This window comes from Hemibagrus wyckioides, linkage group LG02 (assembly GCF_019097595.1).
Source record: "Hemibagrus wyckioides isolate EC202008001 linkage group LG02, SWU_Hwy_1.0, whole genome shotgun sequence".
NCBI classification, from domain to species: Eukaryota; Metazoa; Chordata; class Actinopteri; order Siluriformes; family Bagridae; genus Hemibagrus; species Hemibagrus wyckioides.
This window is the reverse complement of record NC_080711.1, coordinates 24,316,011-24,338,563: the sequence shown is the minus strand read 5'-3', so window position 1 is coordinate 24,338,563 and position 22,553 is coordinate 24,316,011. Positions and strand designations below refer to the sequence as shown.

The following is a 22,553-nucleotide window of genomic DNA, read 5'->3' as shown; positions in this document are numbered from 1 at the left end:
TGAGCAAAAGGCAGAGCGACAAAGAAAAAAAAAAGCTTGAATGCTTCCAACTCTCTCTCTCACACACACACACACACACATGAACATGCATGCACACATTTCCTCAGCAGCTGCTTCTCTTAACTAACAAGCAGAACTGAAATCAACAGCCTGATTTCACAAGTTCAGATCTCACGTCTATTTCGGGATTCTAATTGGTCAGAAGGTGTTGATTAGATTCCAATAACAGAAGCATGGACGTTAGAGGCTCATCCTCGTTCTATAGAAGAGCTTATCTGCAATATATATAATGATGGAGAGATAATGAGGTGGTGAGGTTTACTTGTAGGGTTATTCAACACTGAAGGATGGAAGGAGTCACTAGTGCCAGCGCTTCAGAACAGTCAGTGTGAAAGCTGGACATTTTCTGACATCATCACAAAACTCCTTAATAAATAAATAAAATGTAATTACTGAGAGACTTACTCGATTAACAACACAGCGATCTGTGAAAGATTGGATTGGACAATTGGACATGATTGGAGTTACGGGGAAAAGAAGCACTTTCCACACATTGCTCTTATTTTTGGCAACGGATTAATCCCAAAACATTCTCACAACCTTAAATCATGTATGACTCAGCTGCCTGAAATAAAGCTGCCTGAAATAAGCTCCGCCCTAAAACAGACAGTAAATCACAAGCATGTTGGCGTGTGCTGAAAAATGACGAGGCTAATTGTAAACACGTTTCCATTTGACTTTTAGAATCAGCAAGAAAGCTTTTTTTTCCTATTTCCCCCAATCCTGACTCCTCGAGTGTCAAACACACATCTGCTTTATTATTATTATTATTATTATTATTAATATGATTATTATTATTCTTCAGATTTTTCTCGAGGGTGTTGAGGAACTGGGGCGCACTCACGGGTTCCTGGTAGGCAGAGAGCAGTGCGCGGCAGAGGCTGCTGCGGTTGAGGCGGTGAGACAGGAAAAGGGAAGAGGTTTCTGATCACAGTGTCTCTGAAGCAGCCCAGAAATGAGGTGGTTTCTGAGAAACCCCAGTTCCTTTCACTCCTGTTTTAACCAGCAGGATGAAGCTTGCCCAAGTGACACAAGCCCATGACACAATTGCATACAAACACACATGAGACAGACCATGAATACACATTCACTGCGGTGCCTTTCTTTATAATTTACTACAGTTTACCCAGTTAAAAATAAAAACAAAACAAAAGTAAACACGTCATCCTTTACATCAGTAAACAATTTCTTAATTTTTTTTCTTCTTTTTTTAATTATTCTCACAATCATTTCTCAGTGGTACACATTTCCTATTCTGGAGTATTTTTTTAAACCTGCCCACAAAAAGGTTATACAGTGGGTTCAAAGCCTTACATATATAATAAAGAAGGAGTTCAAACACTTCAGGTCCGATATCTGTCGTTTCTCGGAAACACAACAAGTCTTAAGCTCAAAAGAGAGAGAGAGAGAGGAGAGGGGAAAAAAGAGAAGCTGGTGAGGGAAGGATTGTTTACAGCTGCTATAATCGTAAGTGAATACAGGAACTAACTCCTTTCACAACATTAATATAAGAATAAGCGGAGGAAAAAAGTCCAAGGTGTCATCATTTAATAGATAAAAAAGTGTAATCATTGTCACAATATATAATACACACAACAGTTTAAGAGAAATAAAACACTTTCAGGAAGATCAGTTACTCTGCTTCATCACACCTCGTTGGTTATATTCCTGTGATGCAGGAACATTTTAAAACAATGAACGTTAAAGTTTATAAGAGGCGAAGTGAAAATAAAGTGCAACTATTTTATTGGTAAAATGGTGAAGATTTCAAAATGAAGTGCAGTAGTAACGATGATGAACATTTTCTCAGTTAGCTTGCACGCCTAAGAAAAATCTACATACAGCACGAAGCATGACAGTCTAACACCAGGCAATAAGCTAAGTATTTTGAATACTGCACCTGCTTGAAATAAACAATGCAGGTTTGCAGAAAAATTCCACTTCATACAAATAAACAGACAATTTAAATTCTGCTAGAGAGTCTTCAGCCTACATGAAACATCTGGGACAGCTCGACTGCACGATTTGCATAGCTGCATATGCATGAAAAACACAACCCGTGCACTTTGGGACGGCACCACATGACCACTTTCAAAGCCTCCTACATGCAGTTTGGTGAGGCAAGATACAAAAAACAGCCGACGGTATCAGAGCAGCTTCGTGTTACCTCAATGTAAATGCGCTCTGGAGAATAACAAAAGCTCACACAAAGCCACAAGCCTGATTTCATTTCCTGCTGTCTGGAAGCAGCGGTGAGTTTCTTCCACGTGGCACTTGAACGTGATGGATTACTATTAGGGATAGATTTAGCTAATTAAACAAAACACACACACACACACACACACACAACAGTAATCCTGCTGATCCTTCAGATTCAGCTTTCATGCTGTGAATCTCTCTTTCTACCGCATCCCAAAGGTGCTGAACTGGATACTGGTCTAGGAAGTAGTCAGAAGAAGGTAAATTGTGGTCATGAACTGAGGTGCGCAGTCAGAAACGGTACTCCAATAGACTCGGGTATTTACATGATGATAGATCGGTGTTATGGGGCCCAAAGTGTCCAAAGAAAACATAACCTAAAAAGATGAAACAGTTTTTTAACAAAGTGCTGATGATTCTGCATCAATCAGCATGCAGATCCCTTCAAACACCTCGAGCAATGAAAATATTGGCCATGTGGCAGGCGATTTGTTAAAGAATTATATAAAAAGGGTGCTATTATCATTATTTTCATATTTTTTAATGGATGTAGAATCACTTAAAAATAAAACATCCTTCTTAGTTCTCCTGAATGCCACTTCCCGAGTACACAGATTTTATTATTGTGCTATACATTAGATTATTTTGCTGTTGCTTTTCCATACTCTCTTTACACCTGGAACGCTGGAATTGGTCATGTTCCTGTCTTTTTTATGCCATCAGTCCTGAGCACTTTAATCAGCAAATCTAACAAAGGATAATATCTCAAATCACATGGTTTCTAAGGTGTCCTAAGACTGTGATATGGATGTGTGATAGAAACTTGAGCTAAGCTGATCACTAACATTAAATAAGTAGACATGAGCGAGTCCAGAGTAATTAGACGTTAGTGATTATACATTGTGCGTGGTTTAAGGTGCTGACACATTCCGAGACTGATATCATATTTTCCCTCCATTTACTGCAGGGAAATGTGGGTCGTGGGTGCACACTTAATGACAATATGACAAAAAATTTAATAACCTCTACCACAAATACCTGGAGGTGTGACTAACTGTAAAAAAGAAAGAAAAAAAGAAAAAGATCCATTCAGCAGAAGCAGAAACAATCCGAAGAACTCAGCCGGCACAAGCACTTCATCAGTGTTAAATTACTACCAGTGTTAAATGACTCCTGAGGGACTCTATAATAGGGCTCTTTCTTCCACTGTGTGTGCGTGTGTGTGTGTGTGTGTGTGATGGACTGGTGTTAGTGTACTAAGCCATATAAGTAATCGTGTCAGCATGCTACTTAAAGGAACACATACATGGAGCATCTCTTCAAAGCAATTTGCCGCGTTTGTGTTTATATGCACATATAAAAACTGTATACGTGTGTGTGTGTGTGATTTAGCTGAGTGTGTGTGTGTGCATATTCATTAACATATATACACACACAAACACAGTGACACAGTAAAGTGTATACAATGGGGAAAATCAGTATTTGATCCCTTGCTGAAACCTATGAGGTTTGCCAACTCACAATGAAATTAGACACAGATTAGTCCTGTCAATTTAAGAACGACAACTCGTTACATTTATAAAAGACACCTGTCCACAGAACCTCTATCTTCTAATCAAACCTCACCACAACCATGGGCAAGAGCAAAGAGCTGTCAAAGAACGTCAGGGACAAGATGGTAGACCTGCACAAGGCTGGACTGGGCTACAAGACCATCAGCAAGTAGCTGGGTGAGAAGAAGACGACTGATTTTTCGCAAATGGAAGAAATACGAAAATAACCACCGAGTCGGTCTGGAGCTCCATGCAAGATTTCACCTCATGGGGTAAGGATGATCATGTGAAAAGTGAGGGATCAGCCCAGAACTACACCGGAGGAGCTTATGAATGATCTCAATGCAGTTGGGACCACAGTCACCAGACAAACCATTAGTAACACAATACGCCACCATGGATTAAAATCCTGCAGCACCCACAAGGTCCCCTCCTCAAGAAGGCAAATGTACAGGAGCGTTTGAAGTTTGCTAAAGGACATCTAAATGATTCAGAAAAGGATTGGGAGACAGTGCTGTGGTCAGATGAGACCAAAATTGAGCTCTTTGGCATCAACTTTTCTCGCCATGTTTGGAGGAAGAAAAATGCGGACTATGACACTAAGAACACCACCTCTACAGTAGAGCATGGAGGTGGAAACGTAACGGTTAAAGGTACAGGCCATCTTTGCTGCATTGAGGGGCTAATGGACTGGGCCACGTATTGTAAAATCTTAGATGAGAACCTCTTTCCCTCAGCCAGAACACTGACGATGAGCAGTGGATGGGTCTACCAGCATGACAATGACCCAAAACATACCACCAAGGTAACAAGGCACTAGTAAAGACCTTATCTGTAAGGATCAGATCTGTAAAGAAGAGTGGACCAACATCCATCCTGAGATGTGTGCAAATCTAAGAAACGTCTTACCTCTGTGCTTGCAAACAAGGGTTTCTCCACCAAGTTCTAAGTCAGGTTTTGCATGGAGATCAAATAATTATTTTAAATGCAACTCAATTTATAACATCTGTATCGTATCATATTTTTTTCTGGATTATTCTGGACTGTATGTATGGATGTATGTAGAACTCACTGAGAACATGGGTGTATTTATACATGCTGTGTGTGTGTGTGTGTGTGTGTTACTGTATGTATGTGTGACTCACTGAGATCTTGTGTGCGTATACATGCTGTAGGTGCATTTGTTTGTGTGTATGTGCGACTATGTTAACATATTGCATCTGAGAGTGTGTGCTATATGAGTGTGTAAGCTATATGTGTGTGTGTGTGTGTGTGTGTGTGTGAGAGAGAGAGAGAGAGAGAGAGAGACTCACTGAGCTCTTGTGTGTGTTCTGTTCTGTCTGGGGCATGAACACAGACAGGTCTCCGTTCAGTATAACGTCTGCCAGAGCGTTCACCAGGGGCTGGTAGTGTATGATGAGGAACACCTGAGGAGCAGAAGAACGCAGGTGCACACACACACTCAGTTCTTATTATTAACGTATTATTTCTATTAACAATAATCTCTTTAAGATGCTATTTTTATATTTTTTGTGTGTTATATCAATATTAATTTTGGCTAACAGAATTTTTTATACGAGTCCAAACGCTTTCATTTATAGCACCAAGACCTTGCAGACAGCTGAAACTTTCTAACAGACGTGGATATTAAGCATTAATTTAACAAAAGTAATTAAAAAAATGCATAAACTGCAAGTAGGTTAATATATTAAACAAAACAAATAAATAAAAAAACAAATAAATTATATAAAGGGAGTGATGTGTCTTACAACCAGTCAAACGTTTTTTAGATAGATAGATAGATAGATAGATAGATAGATAGATAGATACTTTATTCATCCCAATAGGAAATTTACAAAATTTTGAGACTATTTTTAAAACAAAATGTGAAAACGGTTCTATTTGACTATTTCTGAGGAAAGGATCTTCTGAGTGTTAATGTTAAAGACTAGAGTAGAGAAGGGTTAAAGTTCGGGGTACCTGGGACAGCAGGTAGAGGGACACCTGAGGGTTAATCTTGCGATCTTCACTCTAAATAAAAAACGTAAAAAAACCAAAACTTTATAAACTGATTACTAAGATTTTTAAATCAGACACAGCTAAACAAATCATAGCACACACATGAATACACACACACTCACTACAATGACTGAAGTGTTACTCCAGAAATGATTGCACGTTAACCTGCAATTCTGCAATGTTTTCTTCAGATGCTTTTGTAGAAAATTACTCAGCACCTTCTGACCCCAGATTAGATCTACATGGCACATGGTTTTGCCTCCGACAGAGAATTACTCATGTTTTTTTTTTTCTTTTCAATAAAAATGAACAAGTGCAAAAAAAGATAAGACCACATCTGTGTGAATCAGCTAAAAGTGCTGAGCTTCAGAGGAAAGGGAGATGTGGGATTATTCAGAACCTGCATAAGATATAAGCATATATAGTCTATAACACGGCCTATAAATCCTGTAGTTGTGCCTCATGTTTAGTGCATTAATAAACATGTTATATATTACACACAACACCATACACACATGATCTATTCTGTGTAAAGTCTTATAATATACAAATACACGATTAAAGCGTGACTATCAAGTATAACATGATTATATTATAAACACTTTATAAAATGTGTTGTTATAAGAATACACAGAGAGCCATAATGTAGCAGAGGATCTAGGTGAGGGTTCATGAGCTAGTGTCGTATCTGTACCCTACGTATGAGAAATTCTAGGTACAGTTCATCACGATGACAATCTTGTGTTACGGTGCATCACAATGTGAATGTCTATTGCACAACCTGACATTTAATTATGTGATTGTTACTCATGTCTCAAGTCTAGTTATGTAATACACAGTATGAGCATTTACAAAGTAAAGCAGATAATGTGTTCTTCCTGCTAGAGAGATGTCACAAATACACTGGTGACAAAGTGTTAATGATAAATAACACCACTTTAGGCTTTAATGTCACAGAGGTAACTATAAATACACTATTACTATAACTATAACGATAAATAGACAGATACACAGACAGACAGCTAGATAGATAGCTAGATAAACAGAGAGATAGACAGACAGACAGACAGACAGACAGATAGACAGATAGACAGATAGACAGATAGACAGACATAGATAGATAGAAAGATAGATAGATAGACAGACAGACAGACAGACAGACAGACAGACAGATAGATAGATAGATAGATACATGGATACATGGATAGATAGACAGACAGATAGATAGATAAACAGAGAGATAGACAGACAAAGACAGATAGATAGATAGATAGATAGATAGATAGATAGATAGATAGATAGATAGATAGATAGATAGATAGATAGATAGATAGATAGATAGACACAGACAGACAGATAAATAGAAAGAGACAGACAGACAGACAGACAGACAGAAAGACAAATAGACAGACAGACAGATAGATAGATAGACAAATAGACAGACAGACAGATAGATAGACAGACAGATAGATAGACAAATAGACAGACAGATGGATAGAGACAGACAGACAAATAGACAGACAGACAAACAGATAGACAGACAGACAAATAGACAGACAGACAAACAGATAGACAGACAGACAGATAGACAGACAGACAGACAGACAGATGATTAGAGACAGACAGACAGACAGATGATTAGAGACAGACAGACAGACAGATGATTAGAGACAGACAGACAGATGATTAGAGACAGACAGACAGATGATTAGAGACAGACAGACAGACAGACAGACAGACAGATGATTAGAGACAGACAGACAGACAGATGATTAGAGACAGACAGACAGACAGATGATTAGAGACAGACAGACAGATGATTAGAGACAGACAGATGATTAGAGACAGACAGACAGACAGACAGACAAATAGACAGACAAATAGACAGACAGATAGATAGATAGATAGATAGATAGATAGATAGATAGATAGATAGATAGATAGATAGATAGATAGACAAACAGACAGATAGATAACAAATAACAAGCTAACCCCTAAAAAACAGTCAGTAACATTAAACTGATTTTTTTTTAGCATGTTATGAAGCACATCACACTGCTGTCTTTTCCTCGTTAGTCTGTGGAATGACATCACACCGTTCGTGTGAAACGTCTCAGTTAATCATCATTAAATTAAACAAACATTCGGTTTATTTGGCACATCTGCTTCAGGAGCTCTTCAATTCTGGATCCTGATGTTGAGGAATTTTTACAACAGCAGAGGCAAATCATAATACATTGTAGTTTCTACAGCTCACAGGGCCTTGTACAGTGTGAACTTAAATAAATAAATACATAAAAAGATTTTCAGCATCGGGAGAGAAGAGTTTATGCTTCTGTGGTATTTGTTTTTTGGCTTACTAACTTCAAAATACAGAAAAGATTGTGGAAAAAATAATATTTATAGCAGTTACGCTGGAAGCGACTTGTTCTGCTGATGTTCCAAAACATTAAATGGAACCATAAATTCAGCCATAAATAAAGGCATGCTATTTGTTAACTCAAAAAATAATAAATTCTTAGCACTGTGCTAGAATAAAAAACTTCAGTATGTTCTGTTATAGCCGGGGGAAAAATCTTCACCACACCACCTTGTTGTTGATTACTTTCCTGTAACAGAACACCACACAGTGTTTTCTTACTACCATTACAGCTTACACAAAAAGTTCCGACTTCACACGTTACAGGTTTCAGATATCAGTACTGACAACCACAAAACAATCAGAAACACGTATTTAAGATTGATTAGTCAGTGGCATCAGAAAGGGATTCAGTGTAGAAGTTTCCATGCTGCCATATTAATAGGTAATTCCAGATCAGCCATCTAGGCTGAGCTCACCTGCTCCTGACTGACCAGTGAGTAGACGTAGAGAGGCAGGAAGAGGCGGTTCAGCAGGTGGTCGGTCAGAACGTCATTCAGGAACTCGCAATTGATGATGAGGATGTCGTTCAGGTAGTGCAGGTGATCCAGGTGCTCAGCCACCAGGTCACTCAGCTTCCCCCTGTTTTTATGCCTGAGGAAATTAAATTAGAACTTCAATGAATGTATCCATCACAGTACCATGGAAAAAAATAAATACAGATAACATTTAAACATTTTTAGCGCCCCACGTTGTACACTGTGGAACGACAAAAAAATTGCATTCTTCTAAATTCTCATTTTAACAATAAATCTGTTTTTCTGTATTATATTCAACGTGCGTGAATATGTAGGCTCGTGTGTAAAGATTTCCTTGTTGTTAGCGCACAGAAAGAGTACAAAGATCTGGTCAGGTGTCCTGCACTGCCCTCTAGTGTTACTTCTCTGAACAATGGCAGAGTCTGTTTTTCACAAATCTGCTGCTGTCTAAAGTAAACAGTTCACTACATAATTTATACACATCACACTGTTACATTTGATGTGCTGCTATAGGAAAATAATCAACAATGGTGTAGTGGCATGAATTGTACTTATTTTCTCCAAAGCACGTTCCTAAGTGTTTTATTCCTTTTACATCAAAGCAGACTTTTTATCCGTTTATACTGATCAGGCATAACATTATGACCACTGAGAGATGAAGTGAATAAGACTGATGATCTCCTCATCATGGCACCTGTTAGTGGGTGGGATATATTAGGCAGCAAGAGAACATTTTGTCCTCAAAGTTGATGTTAGAAGCAGGATGGACAAGCGTAATTGTGATGGCTAGACCACTGGATCAGAGCATCTCCAAAACTGCAGCTCTTGTGGGGTGTTCCCAGTCTGCAGTGGTCAGTGTCTATCAAAAGTGGTCCAAAGAAGGAACAGTGGTGAACCGGAGACAGGTTCATGGGAGGTCAAGGCTCATTGATGCATGTGGGGAGAGAAGACTGGCCCGTGTGATCCGATCCAACAGACGAGCTACTGTTGCTCAAATTGCTGAAGAAGTTAATGCTGGTTCTGATAGAAAGGGGTCAGAATACACCGTGGATCTGGGTTTGTTGTGTATGGGGCCGCATAGCCACTGACCCCTGTGCACTGCAGAAAGCACCAACAATGGGCACGTGGGCATCAGAACTGGACCACAGAGCAATGGAAGAAGGCCTGGCCTGGTCTGATGAATCACGTTTTCTTTTACATCATGGCTGGGTGTGTGTGCGCGTCTCTTACCTGGGGAACACATGGCACAAGCATGCACTATGGGAAGAAGGTGAGTCGGTGGAGGCAGTGTCCTGCTTTGGTCAATGTTCTACTGGGAAACCTTGGGTCCTGCCATCCATGTGGATGTTACTTGGACACATACCACCTACCTAAGCATTGTTCCAGACCATGTACACCCTTTCATGGAAACGGTATTCCCTGATGGCTGTGGCCTCTTTCAGCAGGATAATGCACCGTGCCACAAAGCAGAAATGGTTCAGGAACGGTTTGATGACCACAACAACCAGTTTGAGGTAGGTGGCAGGTGGTCATAATGATATGATCGGTGTAAATTTACATTTCATGTTGTGGGACATCTGTAAAATAAGCTCTCATTTATGTTATAGCAGCTGTAAAACAGTCAAAAGAAAAAAATCACAATCATGGTTCTTACTCTTCGTCCGTCTGCACACACTTGTCCAGCTCGATGACGTGGCTGCCGATGAACCACACCAGGTTGGAGAAGTAGGGCACGGCTGTTTTGTCCCGGATGTAGTGCAGCATGTGCTGGTTATCCACTGCAGAGCGTGAGGAGATGTTAGAACTCACAGCTGACAATACCCTGAGATTTCTGGATGATCTTTGATCTGAACAGCAGCCACATATACATTCCTTAACAAGCCATAAAACTGTTAGTGTGGAGCGAGTGCATGACTACTGAGTTAGAGTAACTTATTTCATTGTAAGTTATAAAAAATAATAATGACACGCAAATAGAATAAAAATAAAAAAGGCATATTATTTACGGAAGGAGGTTTGAGATAAAAATAAAGATATAGGGTTATATTTTATAAAGATAAAATTTATTAAATTTAAGATGTTAAATAGCATTCAGTGTTTTATCCTGAAACCTTAAAATGTATTGTTTTCAGTTTAAATGAATGGACTTAACCTACTGGTAGAGTAAAGCTGGTTTATGATATAGTGTATCTATGGGATTTTAAGAGAATCTACAGAAACTGTAATTATATTTTATATATAACCATTTTAGACAGAATAAACATATAAAATAAAATAAAAAATATTTAAAAATATTTTTAATTTTTTTAAAAATAATTGTTATATAATAAAAATATATAAAACATAAAATCAAGACAAAGATTATTCAAATCATTCAAATGATATAAAAATCAGCAAAAGGAAGGAAAGTCATTAAAAAGATATCTAAAGATTAAGTTTCTAATGTTTACGTGTAGCTCCAGTATGTAAACACAGCACCACCTAGAGGGGGGAAAAGTGTATGACAATGTAGAAAATATGGACTCTATGAAAGATTAATAGCGACTATTCAGACAGGAGTAAATAATTATTAATGCGGTTATTATGTGGAGACGAGGTGGATGAGAGTCTGATGTTAGTCTGAGTGGTCTAATCAGAGTGAGATATTTCTAAATGTGATCTGATTGTATGAAAATATAGCGTTAAAGCCTTAAACACTATGAGCTATAAAAGACACAGGGACTCGGGTGATACTCAGCGCTGTGAACCGAAATCTCCAGCATCTTGTACACAAGAAGAAAATTAACAGAACATGATGAATAAAAAAAAATATGTAGAAATTTACCAGCTATGAATTAAGTAGTGGGTGCAAGTGGTGAAAAAATGTACGTTTCAGTCTGTACATATTTTGGCACAGAATAAACCACAACAGGAGCAGTGACTAACTTTAAAGTGAGCATGCACTGCATAAAGAGTAGAGTTAAAGTTCTGAAAATGACCAACTTACATGAGACTGGAATGGAATAAGGCACACAGGAGTCACCAGAGACGGAGGAGGGAAGAACAGACACACGGTTAATAGGGTTAAAGAGTCTGAATGGAACAAGTGGAGATCAAAATGATAAAAGTGCACCTTTAACACCCTCCCAAACCTAGAAAAATATACACATGTCTACAAGGAATCAATAAAGACCCTCAGAAATCTGAACAATACAGAGGGATTGTACAAAGGAAACAGGAAGTTGAACTCTTTCTCTGTATACACCAGCAGTGTGACAGGATAACTCTTATTGTACATAAACCTCAAGAGTCAAGAGCTCACTTTTGGGCTTCGTTATCAGTAGTGACGGCTGGACAGCGACTGGAACTGAATATTATCCAACTGATTATTCAAGCCCTGTGAAAAAAAAACGCTCCTGTTTGGCGTATCTCAAATGCTCCTTCAAGTCTTATAAATCAATCAAGCTCTCTGACATGGTGTCACGCTGGCATCCTGTTGCGAAAACAAATGCAAACATTGCTGTATCAATAAGGACTCGCAGCTCTCGGGCCTTTTAGCATGTACGAGACATCACCATAATTTTGGTTCAAAACCCTAAAACACTATATTGCCAAAAGTTTTGGGACCCCCCTCCAAATCATTGAATTCAGGTGTTCCAATCCCTTCCATGGCCACAGGTGTATAAAATCCAGCACCTAGGCATGCAGACTGCTTCTACAAACGTCTGTGAAATAATGGGTCACTCTCAGGTGCTCAGTGAATTGAAGCATGGTACTGTGGTAGGCTTCCACCTGTGCAATAAGTCCATTCCTGAAGTTTCCTCACTACTAAATATTCCACGCTCAACTGTTAGTGCTATTATGACAAAGTGGAAGCAATTGGGGACAATGGCAACTCAACCACAAAGTGGTAGTCCAGGTAAAATCACAAAGCGGGGTCAGTGCATGCTGAGGAGCCCAGCATAGAAGTCACCAACTTTCTGCAGTCAATAGCTACAGACCTCCAAACTTCATGCGGCCTTCAGATTAGCTCAAGAACAGTGTGTACAGCGCTTCATGGAATGGGTTTTCATGGCTGAGCAGCTGCATCCAAGCCATACATCACCAAGTGCAATGCAAAGCATCGGATGCAGTGGTGTAAAGCACGCCGCCACTGGACTCTAGAGCAGCAGAGACGTGTTCTCTGGAGTGACCAGTCACACTTCTCTGTCTGGCAATCCAATGGACGAGTCTGGGTTTGACGGTTGTCAGGAGAACGGTACTTGTCTGACTGCATCGTGCCAAGTGTAAAGTTTGGTGGAGGGGGGATTATGGTGTGGGGTTGTTTTTCAGGGGTTGGGCTCGGCCCTTTAATTCCAGTGAAAGGAACTCTGAATGCTTCAGCATACCAAGACATTTTGGACAATTTCATGCTCCCAACTTTGTGGGAACAGTTTGGAGCTGGCCCCTTCCTGTTCCAACATGACTGTGCACCAGTGACCAAAGCAAGGTCCATAAAGACATGGATGACAGAGTCTGGTGTGGATGAACTTGACTGGCCTGCACAGAGTCCTGACCTCAACCCCATAGAACACCTTTGGAATGAATTAGAGTGGAGACTGTGAGCTGGACCTTCTCGTCCAACATCAGTGCCTGACCTCACAAATGCACTTCCAGAGGAACGGTCAACAATTCCTATAAACACACTCCTAAACCTTGTGGAAAGCCTTCCCAGAAGAGTTGAAGCTGTTATAGCCGTAAAGGGCAGGACTCCATATAAAATGGAAGGTCATTAAAGTGCATGTGCATGTAAAGGCAGATGTACCAAAACTTTTGGCAATAGAGTGCATGTTGCTGAAGGACATCCAAATTGAAGTGCTACTCGGTTCTGTGAATTTAATCTGTCACACCCCAAGTGTATGAACATTTAAAGAAGAATGGAGTGAGAGTCATGAGGGGAAAAAAAACCCTCACAAACCTCATACCATTCCCAGAAAAACAGAGAGATTATTATAAAGCAGGAGTTTGCAAGAGTTTATGTAGGTGAGGAATATTTTAATCACTGTTAAAAACTGTTAATATTTAATTTCTTGTAATGGATTAGACAGTCCTGGCTTGGTGAGGTGTGTGTTACCTGCATGAGCTTCAGCGTGGTGACGTGATGAAAGAAAGAGAGAGAGAGAGAGAGAGAGAGAGAGAGGGGCAGTGCAGAGCTGGGAGCCGTTCACTCACCTTTATACACATTGAGTGTGATAGTCCTGACTGCAATCCTGACCATGCTCTCTGGATGGTTGAAAAACTTAATGGCCTCCGTGTACAGGGCAAAATCATTAGTGTGCTGGAAGCATGGGAGACAGAGAGCGAGGACGTCAACAGGAGGAAGGGGTCGCTCAGAGAGAGGAGAGCTGCGGTCACACTGCTACACCTACACAATATTCTCTCTAACACTAAAGCAGTCCATCATCCAACACATGCGCTTTGACATCCTCAAATCTGATTGGTCAGAGGCTCTGACAGTAGTGAAGTCTCAGGTTTACATGTCTTTCACTGAGCTATCGTTTCTATAGCAACGCAAACGTCTGATGATTATTTCAGATTTAAGGAAAGTAGGGTAGAGCTTCATGACAATAAAAATGTTATTATTATAATTATTAATATATTAATTCTAGGATATTTATATAATATATATAATATATATATAATATATTAATTCTAGGATCAGAGTTTACACTTTTCTGGTGAGGGAACTGTTTATAGCTTTTAACAGGAAGTAACTTCTTCCACAAGCGGTCAACAACAATAACTGCAACGATAAACAAATAAAAAACATGTGAGCTAAAATCAAATGCTGTTAAGGATTTTGGTGAAATTCTGCAGATCTGGAGAGACTCCACACTAGGTACAGGCTTTTATTATACTGCTTAGCCTCATAGTACAAGTGCAGAAGACTGAAAACGTGACTTGACTATGTTCGATTGAATGCATTTTAATTTATAGCCTTTAAACTAATTATTATTATCATTATTACTAATGTTGTTGTTGTTAGCCCCAGCTGCTGGACCGTACAGACAGAAACAGCATGGACAGATTGTATAATCTGTGTTGTGTAAGTTCCTCATCACATGACCGCCGCTATTTCGAGCCTCTTCTTTGATCTACTTTTTTTTGACAGCCACAGAATTGATAAAAAGCTTTTCCTAAAGTATTTACTCTAAAATGTTTATGATGCAGCAACTAATCTCTCATGCAGCACACCCTTCCTTCCAGGCTTTCTCTACTCCTGACACCAGCACAGCCCCGGGGCTCGGAGGTGTCCGAGAATAAAGAACATCAGGTATCACTCTACTCAAAGGCTGCCTTCATAAGGACTTCGTAACAGATACATAAGCTCTGAATAGCCGAGGAATTTATGCATTTTTGTTAGAGAGGTTGGTGAGGGAATGAGAACTGTATAACAAACGGATAAAAAAATTTTAACCTGACCTTCTTAAATTATTATTATTTTTTTATAAAAAGGAGGAATAAAACCCAGCACACGGAACACGCTGTTACAAGAAATAATAAACGGACATGATACAGAGCTGTTAAGTCTTGCGCATGTGCTATGAAGGTGTTATGTAGACAGCCTTGAAATAATGTGGTACCTAAAATGACTTTGTGCAACCATTTACAGTACACCAATAACTTTCCCCGATACAAAGGAGCCGAAAAAATAAAACAAACAAATCAAAATGCATATTTTTCAATAGTTGATATTTATGCACATGGTTATTTATTTTCTTCACTGTTTCAGTTGCTTTTGCTGTTGCAATATTTTTCCTCCGGGACCTTACCAGAGCCTTACCTCGTTGTAAAAGAAATGCACGGTGTGGTTGTTGAGCTTCAGCGACAGCGTCTTCAGAAAGGAGATGTAGTAGGCCATGATCTCCTCATCGGAGAAGTCGAATTTGTGCACGATGATGGAGTTGACGTGGTTATTCGACAACAAGTAGTCTGTGGAAAAAACAAAAGCACACAACAAAACAAGGCATTAAGTGGAAGGGGAAAAAAAACAAAAACAAAATCAACAGATTCCCAGATTAAAGTGGAGCGCTTACAGAGAGACGTCTCGTGACTAATGTTCTCGAACAGGATGTTCAGCGTCTGCAGGAGCTGCACGCAGACGTAGCGGCCCGACTTCTGCCGCAGGATGTTGAGGAAAAACGCAAACATGTTCTTCTCCAAGAAAAAGCTGGAAAGAAATAGAGAGAGAGAGCATGTAAGACTTCAAAGTGTCTCAACTCAAAAAGAAAGAAGTCTATAAAAGGTAGAAACCCACTCAAACACAGAGCTGTCATTCTGATCGCCCCAAATCAGGATTTCGGTGATGGAGCGGATCGTCTCGACGAGAAGGTTCCGGTTGTGATCGGTCACCGTCGTGTTCTTGGTCAGGACGTGATACATGTACCTGAGGACAACAAGACAAGGCAGGATGAAGAGGAGCAGACTCTCACTGACAGGAGAAGGTGTTTTAGACAGATTTTACAAAACTAAATAAAATAAAGCTTTATTTTTCTCCAACATTTTTTTCCATGCACTTCACAACAGATGAGCATGCAGATGACACCATGACATTTACTCAGGTTTCATCACCTGTATAATGTGCAAGGTGTTAATACAGGTCATTTCTGTTGAAGTGTTTAAGAGCAGTTTATGTAGATCATTAAGCAGATATCCTGCAGCGCCTAATGAAGGTCACGTGATTAACGTCTGCATGTATTATGCATAAATTTACATTAATTAACGATTCGAACGAGGCACGTCAGATTTCTATCCACATCAGTGTTACTGGAGCTGAATGTGATTTAAGTTATCTAGCAAACCCGAGCTGCTGACTGAGTAGCGAATAAAACGTCATGTTTAAAAGCAGAAAATAATGACAAAGCACAAAAAGTCTAAAGCTAAGCGGCTAGCTACGAATTTTGTTTCGAAACGTAGCTCGCGCTATCTAGCTAACTATGCTAAGCTACAGTGCGTTACGCTCTTAGCAACAACTTACTTCAAATGATCCAAAGAGTGGATGTTTTTGGACTTCCCTTGACCTCCCACCCAGCCCCTGGACCGGCCGAACATAGTGGTGGCTTTCTTTAACCGTGACACGTTAGTTTATTTATCCGACTCGACTAAAATAGATCCATTACGGCTGTAGTGAATGAGAAAACATAGCGCTAACGCTAGCTAGGACACTGACAAGAAAGGGTGTGGATCCAATTCTGCCTTAATGCCCTACTCTTACGCACTACCTAGAGTTCAGACGGAACGGATTTCGCCTGCTGATCTAGTGCACTAAAGCGCGTTCAGGGCGGGATTTGAAACTGAACCGCTGCGCGTGGGCGCGCGTGACGCCGCGAACATGGTATTTGTAGTTTAATTACAAACACAGCAGCAGTCACTCAAAATCATATCCGCCATTTAGGGACTACATGTACCAGAGTATACGTTCGATGAAGGGTTGTAAACGAGGCGTGTGATGTCATATGCAGGCGACATTTGTTTTTGTTTTTCTTAGTTGACACCGATTGTCAATTTGTCTCAGTTTTAACCTTTATTTTTGTTAAACTAGATTTTGGGTAAGAGTAAAGTAGTGGTGCCCGATAACGTTATTTTTAAAATACTCTACCCGGCGTTTAGCAAGAGGAAATTAGGAAAGACGAGGCGTTAAAAATGGATATTAATGTAAGATTAGGGTTTTATAGAATAACACCACGTTGACTGGTGTGCAGGAAATGGAGTGAGACTGGACAGCCTGGGATGTTCAGAGACATTTTGAATGATAAAATCCTGCTGATTTTCCAGAGACGTCTATTTTTTCGACTTGCGACGTGACTGGACTGCAGAGTCAGCAGATGTGTGTGACGGAGTGCTGCAGCTGGCCTGTCCACATTCTACAGCGTTTAACAGACTGGACAGGATTAAAGACAAACTTTCTAATCACTCCAGTCATGCACCAGAAGGAGACGCCCACTCTGCCCTTCATATTTATCTTCTAAACCTTTTCCATATGCTTGCAGGATTTGCCCCATGAGACAAGATCACATGTCTGAGATTCTATGCCACACTCCGTCTATTTACGCTTAGATTCTGTGGAATCTTTACTCGACGTCCTTCCCTATATGTTTTATCTTGGCCTCTTCTTTGTGAACGTCCTCATCCTCTACTATGCCTTTCTGATGGAATACATAGTGCTTAATGTGGGGATTGTGTTCCTGCCCGAGGACATGGACCAGGCTCTGGTGGATCTGGGTGTCCTCTCTGACCCGGCTTCTGTCCCGTACGAGACGGACACAGAGTTCGATGTGTTTGAGGGATATCTGGAATAGAGTACACGGAGAGAACATGGCTCGAGGTATAAGCCTTATATGTCAGGTGTGTGGTGGGAGGAAGGCATTGTGGGTACCACAGCCAAAGACTGGAGTGATGTCGATGCTGATGATGATGGTGATGATGAATGGAAATCACGATCACTGTAGCTGTGAGAAAATGGTGCCTTGGTCATTATATGGAAGAAATCTGGGCAGAAAGAAGTAAGCTCTTCATTTCAGTACTGACGTATGATGCAGACGATCACATACACTAAAGAAATAAGGACATAAACACAGTCCATGTCATGCTGTAACAGTAAAATAATCAACAACAGAGTGATGTGACGAAGCGGAGCTCCTCTTACCTCCTTTAAGCCCCAAGTGTTTAATTTCCCTAACAAAACATCAATTTAACAAATGATACACATTACTTTTTATCCATTTACAGTTACATTTAATGCTGTCGTACACCCAGAAAACAGGTTACTCATGTTATAGCAGCTATAAACCACATTCCCTCAGCAGCCTCTTTAAGTGTCTCCTGTGTCAAAATACGTACATTTACGTATCTTTCCGTACATGATACAAAAACGTTCAGTCTCTTCACAGAACAAGTCACCCTTCAACGCGCGTTAGAGCGAGCGCATTAACATAATCAAGCTTCACTAGTATCTGAGCTGCTGTTCTAGAAAACTAATCAGAATCCAACACTGTCGCGTCTCCTCAGGTTGTCCCGGCTCAAGAAGGACGACGTGCAAGTCTTCTCTTCAGGTGGAATTTTCCCAGGGAAAAGCAGGCGCCGTACGGCGTTCCGTAAATTGGATGGGATCGACGTCAGACGGGACTTCATGGCTGACACCGTGGCTCTCTCGTCACCACGCCGGATCAGTTTTAGACTGAGGTTTTATTAAAGCTGCTGAGATTCAGGTTTGCATCGGGCTTCACTGCATTTCATCATCTAATTTTGATTAATCCGATTCAGAAGTTTTGATTTGTGACCGCGGACGGTGTGACACGTGGTGAAATGAGTGAACACGCTCCATTATCACGCCTCAGATGTCTGACAATTCTGCATGCTTTTCTTTTTGTTCAGAATCTTTTCTTTGGTAGATTAGATGATTGAGGTGAAAACCTCTGAGACTGACGTGATACTCTCAGTGTGGTGTGCTGCGTCCCAGGAGTCTGACGAGCTGCACGCTTGTTACATGTTGGAACACTGGTGGATTTCAGATACAAACACTACACACACACACACACACACACACACATATATATATATCCTGCATATGTATATATAAATATATATATATATTTAATAAATAATTAATTTCACTTTATACAGCTCTGACATCGTGATGCTTTCTTCTTCTTCAGTAGTTTTTTCCCATTTACACACACTAAAACACACATACTAACACACACACACACACTAAAACACACATACTAACACACACACACACTAAAACACACATACTAACACACACACACACACACACTAAAACACACATACTAACACACACACACACTAAAACACACATACTAACACACACACACACTAAAACACACATACTAACACACACACACACACACACTAAAACACATACTAACACACACACACACACACACAAACACATACTAACACACACACACTAAAACACACATACTAACACACACACACACACACACACTAAAACACATACTAACACACACACACTAAAACACACATACTAACACACACACACACACACACACTAAAACACATACTAACACACACACACTAAAACACACATACTAACACACACACACTAAAACACATACTAACACACACACTAAAACACACATACTAACACACACACACACTAAAACACACATACTAACACACACACACTAAAACACACATACTAACACACACACACACTAAAACACACATACTAACACACACACACACTAAAACACACATACTAACACACACACACACTAAAACACACATACTAACACACACTAAAACACACATACTAACACACACTAAAACACACATACTAACACACACACACACACACTAAAACACATACTAACACACACTAAAACACACATACTAACACACACACACACTAAAACACACATACTAACACACACACACACTAAAACACACATACTAACACACACACACACACACTAAAACACATACTAAAACACACATACTAACACTCACACACACACACACACAAAAACACATACTAACACACACACACTAAAACACACATACTAACACACACACACACTAAAACACACATACTAACACACACACACACACTAAAACACACATACTAACACACACACACACTAAAACACACATACTAACACACACACACACACTAAAACACACATACTAACACACACACACACTAAAACACACATACTAACACACACACACACACTAAAACACACATACTAACACACACACACACTAAAACACACATACTAACACACACACACACACTAAAACACATACTAACACACACACACTAAAACACACACTAAAACACACATACTAACACACACACACACACACTAAAACACATACTAACACACACACACTAAAACACACATACTAACACACACACACTAAAACACACATACTAACACACACACTAAAACACACATACTAACACACACACACTAAAACACACATACTAACACACACACACTAAAACACACATACTAACACACACACACTAAAACACACATACTAACACACACACACACTAAAACACACATACTAACACACACACACTAAAACACACATACTAACACACACACTAAAACACACATACTAACACACACACACACTAAAACACACATACTAACACACACACACACTAAAACACACATAGTAACACACACACTAAAACACACATACTAACACACACACACTAAAACACACATACTAACACACACACACACTAAAACACACATACTAACACACACTAAAACACACATACTAACACACACACACTAAAACACACATACTAACACACACACACTAAAACACACATACTAACACACACACACTAAAACACACATACTAACACACACACACTAAAACACACATACTAACACACACACTAAAACACACATACTAACACACACACACTAAAACACACATACTAACACACACACACACTAAAACACACATACTAACACACACACACTAAAACACACATACTAACACACACACACTAAAACACACATACTAACACACACACACACTAAAACACACATACTAACACACACACACTAAAACACACATACTAACACACACACACTAAAACACACATACTAACACACACACACACTAAAACACACATACTAACACACACACACTAAAACACACATACTAACACACACACACTAAAACACACATACTAACACACACATACTAACACACACACAAACACACATACTAACACACACACACTAAAACACACATACTAACACACACACACACTAAAACACACATACTAACACACACACACACTAAAACACACATACTAACACACACACAAACACACATACTAACACACACACACTAAAACACACATACTAACACACACACACTAAAACACACATACTAACACACACACACAAACACATACTAACACACACACAAACACACATACTAACACACACACACACAAACACACATACTAACACACACACTAAAACACACATACTAACACACACACACAAACACACATACTAACACACACACAAACACACATACTAACACACACACACTAAAACACACATACTAACACACACACACTAAAACACACATACTAACACACACATACTAACACACACACTAAAACACACATACTAACACACACACACACTAAAACACACATACTAACACACACACAAACACACATACTAACACACACACACTAAAACACACATACTAACACACACACACTAAAACACACATACTAACACACACACACAAACACATACTAACACACACACAAACACACATACTAACACACACACACACAAACACACATACTAACACACACACACACAAACACACATACTAACACACACACACTAAAACACACATACTAACACACACACACTAAAACACACATACTAACACACACACACTAAAACACACATACTAACACACACTAAAACACACATACTAACACACACACACACACACACTAAAACACATACTAACACACACACACTAAAACACACATACTAACACACACACACTAAAACACACATACTAACACACACACACACACACACTAAAACACATACTAACACACACACACTAAAACACACATACTAACACACACACTAAAACACACATACTAACACACACACACACACACACTAAAACACACATACTAACACACACACACACACACACACACACACACACTAAAACACATACTAACACACACACACTAAAACACACATACTAACACACACACACACACACACTAAAACACATACT

At 39.6% G+C, this 22,553-nt stretch overlaps 2 protein-coding genes across 6 annotated transcripts in view; one reads left to right on the top strand and one right to left on the bottom strand.

Annotated features, from left to right (window-relative positions):
* The window catches only part of clec16a (C-type lectin domain containing 16A), a 50,485-nt gene extending 33,548 nt beyond the window's left edge, over positions 1-16,937 (bottom strand). For 2 of the 4 annotated variants that reach the window (XM_058408307.1, XM_058408326.1), the window contains exons 1-9: positions 16,726-16,936; positions 16,006-16,134; positions 15,785-15,918; positions 15,532-15,680; positions 13,920-14,025; positions 10,384-10,507; positions 8,670-8,844; positions 5,793-5,843; positions 5,126-5,239 (exon numbers count right to left, since the gene is read on the bottom strand). In XM_058408307.1, the coding sequence (XP_058264290.1) occupies positions 5,126-5,239; positions 5,793-5,843; positions 8,670-8,844; positions 10,384-10,507; positions 13,920-14,025; positions 15,532-15,680; positions 15,785-15,918; positions 16,006-16,134; positions 16,726-16,799 (1,056 nt within the window). In that variant the 5' untranslated portion in view covers positions 16,800-16,936. Of the gene's footprint in view, positions 1-5,125; positions 5,240-5,792; positions 5,844-8,669; positions 8,845-10,383; positions 10,508-13,919; positions 14,026-15,531; positions 15,681-15,784; positions 15,919-16,005; positions 16,135-16,725 lie in introns of all 4 variants that reach the window. The other 2 variants (XM_058408334.1, XM_058408317.1) reach the window with 2 other exon arrangements.
* A 249-nt stretch (positions 16,938-17,186) lies between these two features.
* dexi (Dexi homolog (mouse)) lies at positions 17,187-19,365 on the top strand. 2 transcript variants are annotated; one of them, XM_058408353.1, is made up of 2 exons: positions 17,187-18,250; positions 18,756-19,365. In XM_058408353.1, the coding sequence occupies exon 1, from the start codon at positions 17,777-17,779 to the stop codon at positions 18,044-18,046; it is 270 nt and encodes an 89-aa protein (XP_058264336.1). In that variant the 5' UTR covers positions 17,187-17,776; the 3' UTR covers positions 18,047-18,250; positions 18,756-19,365. The 2 variants fall into 2 exon arrangements, with proteins under 2 accessions (XP_058264336.1, XP_058264328.1); XM_058408345.1 differs by having other exon boundaries at positions 18,053-18,250.
* The last annotated feature ends 3,188 nt before the right edge of the window (positions 19,366-22,553 follow it).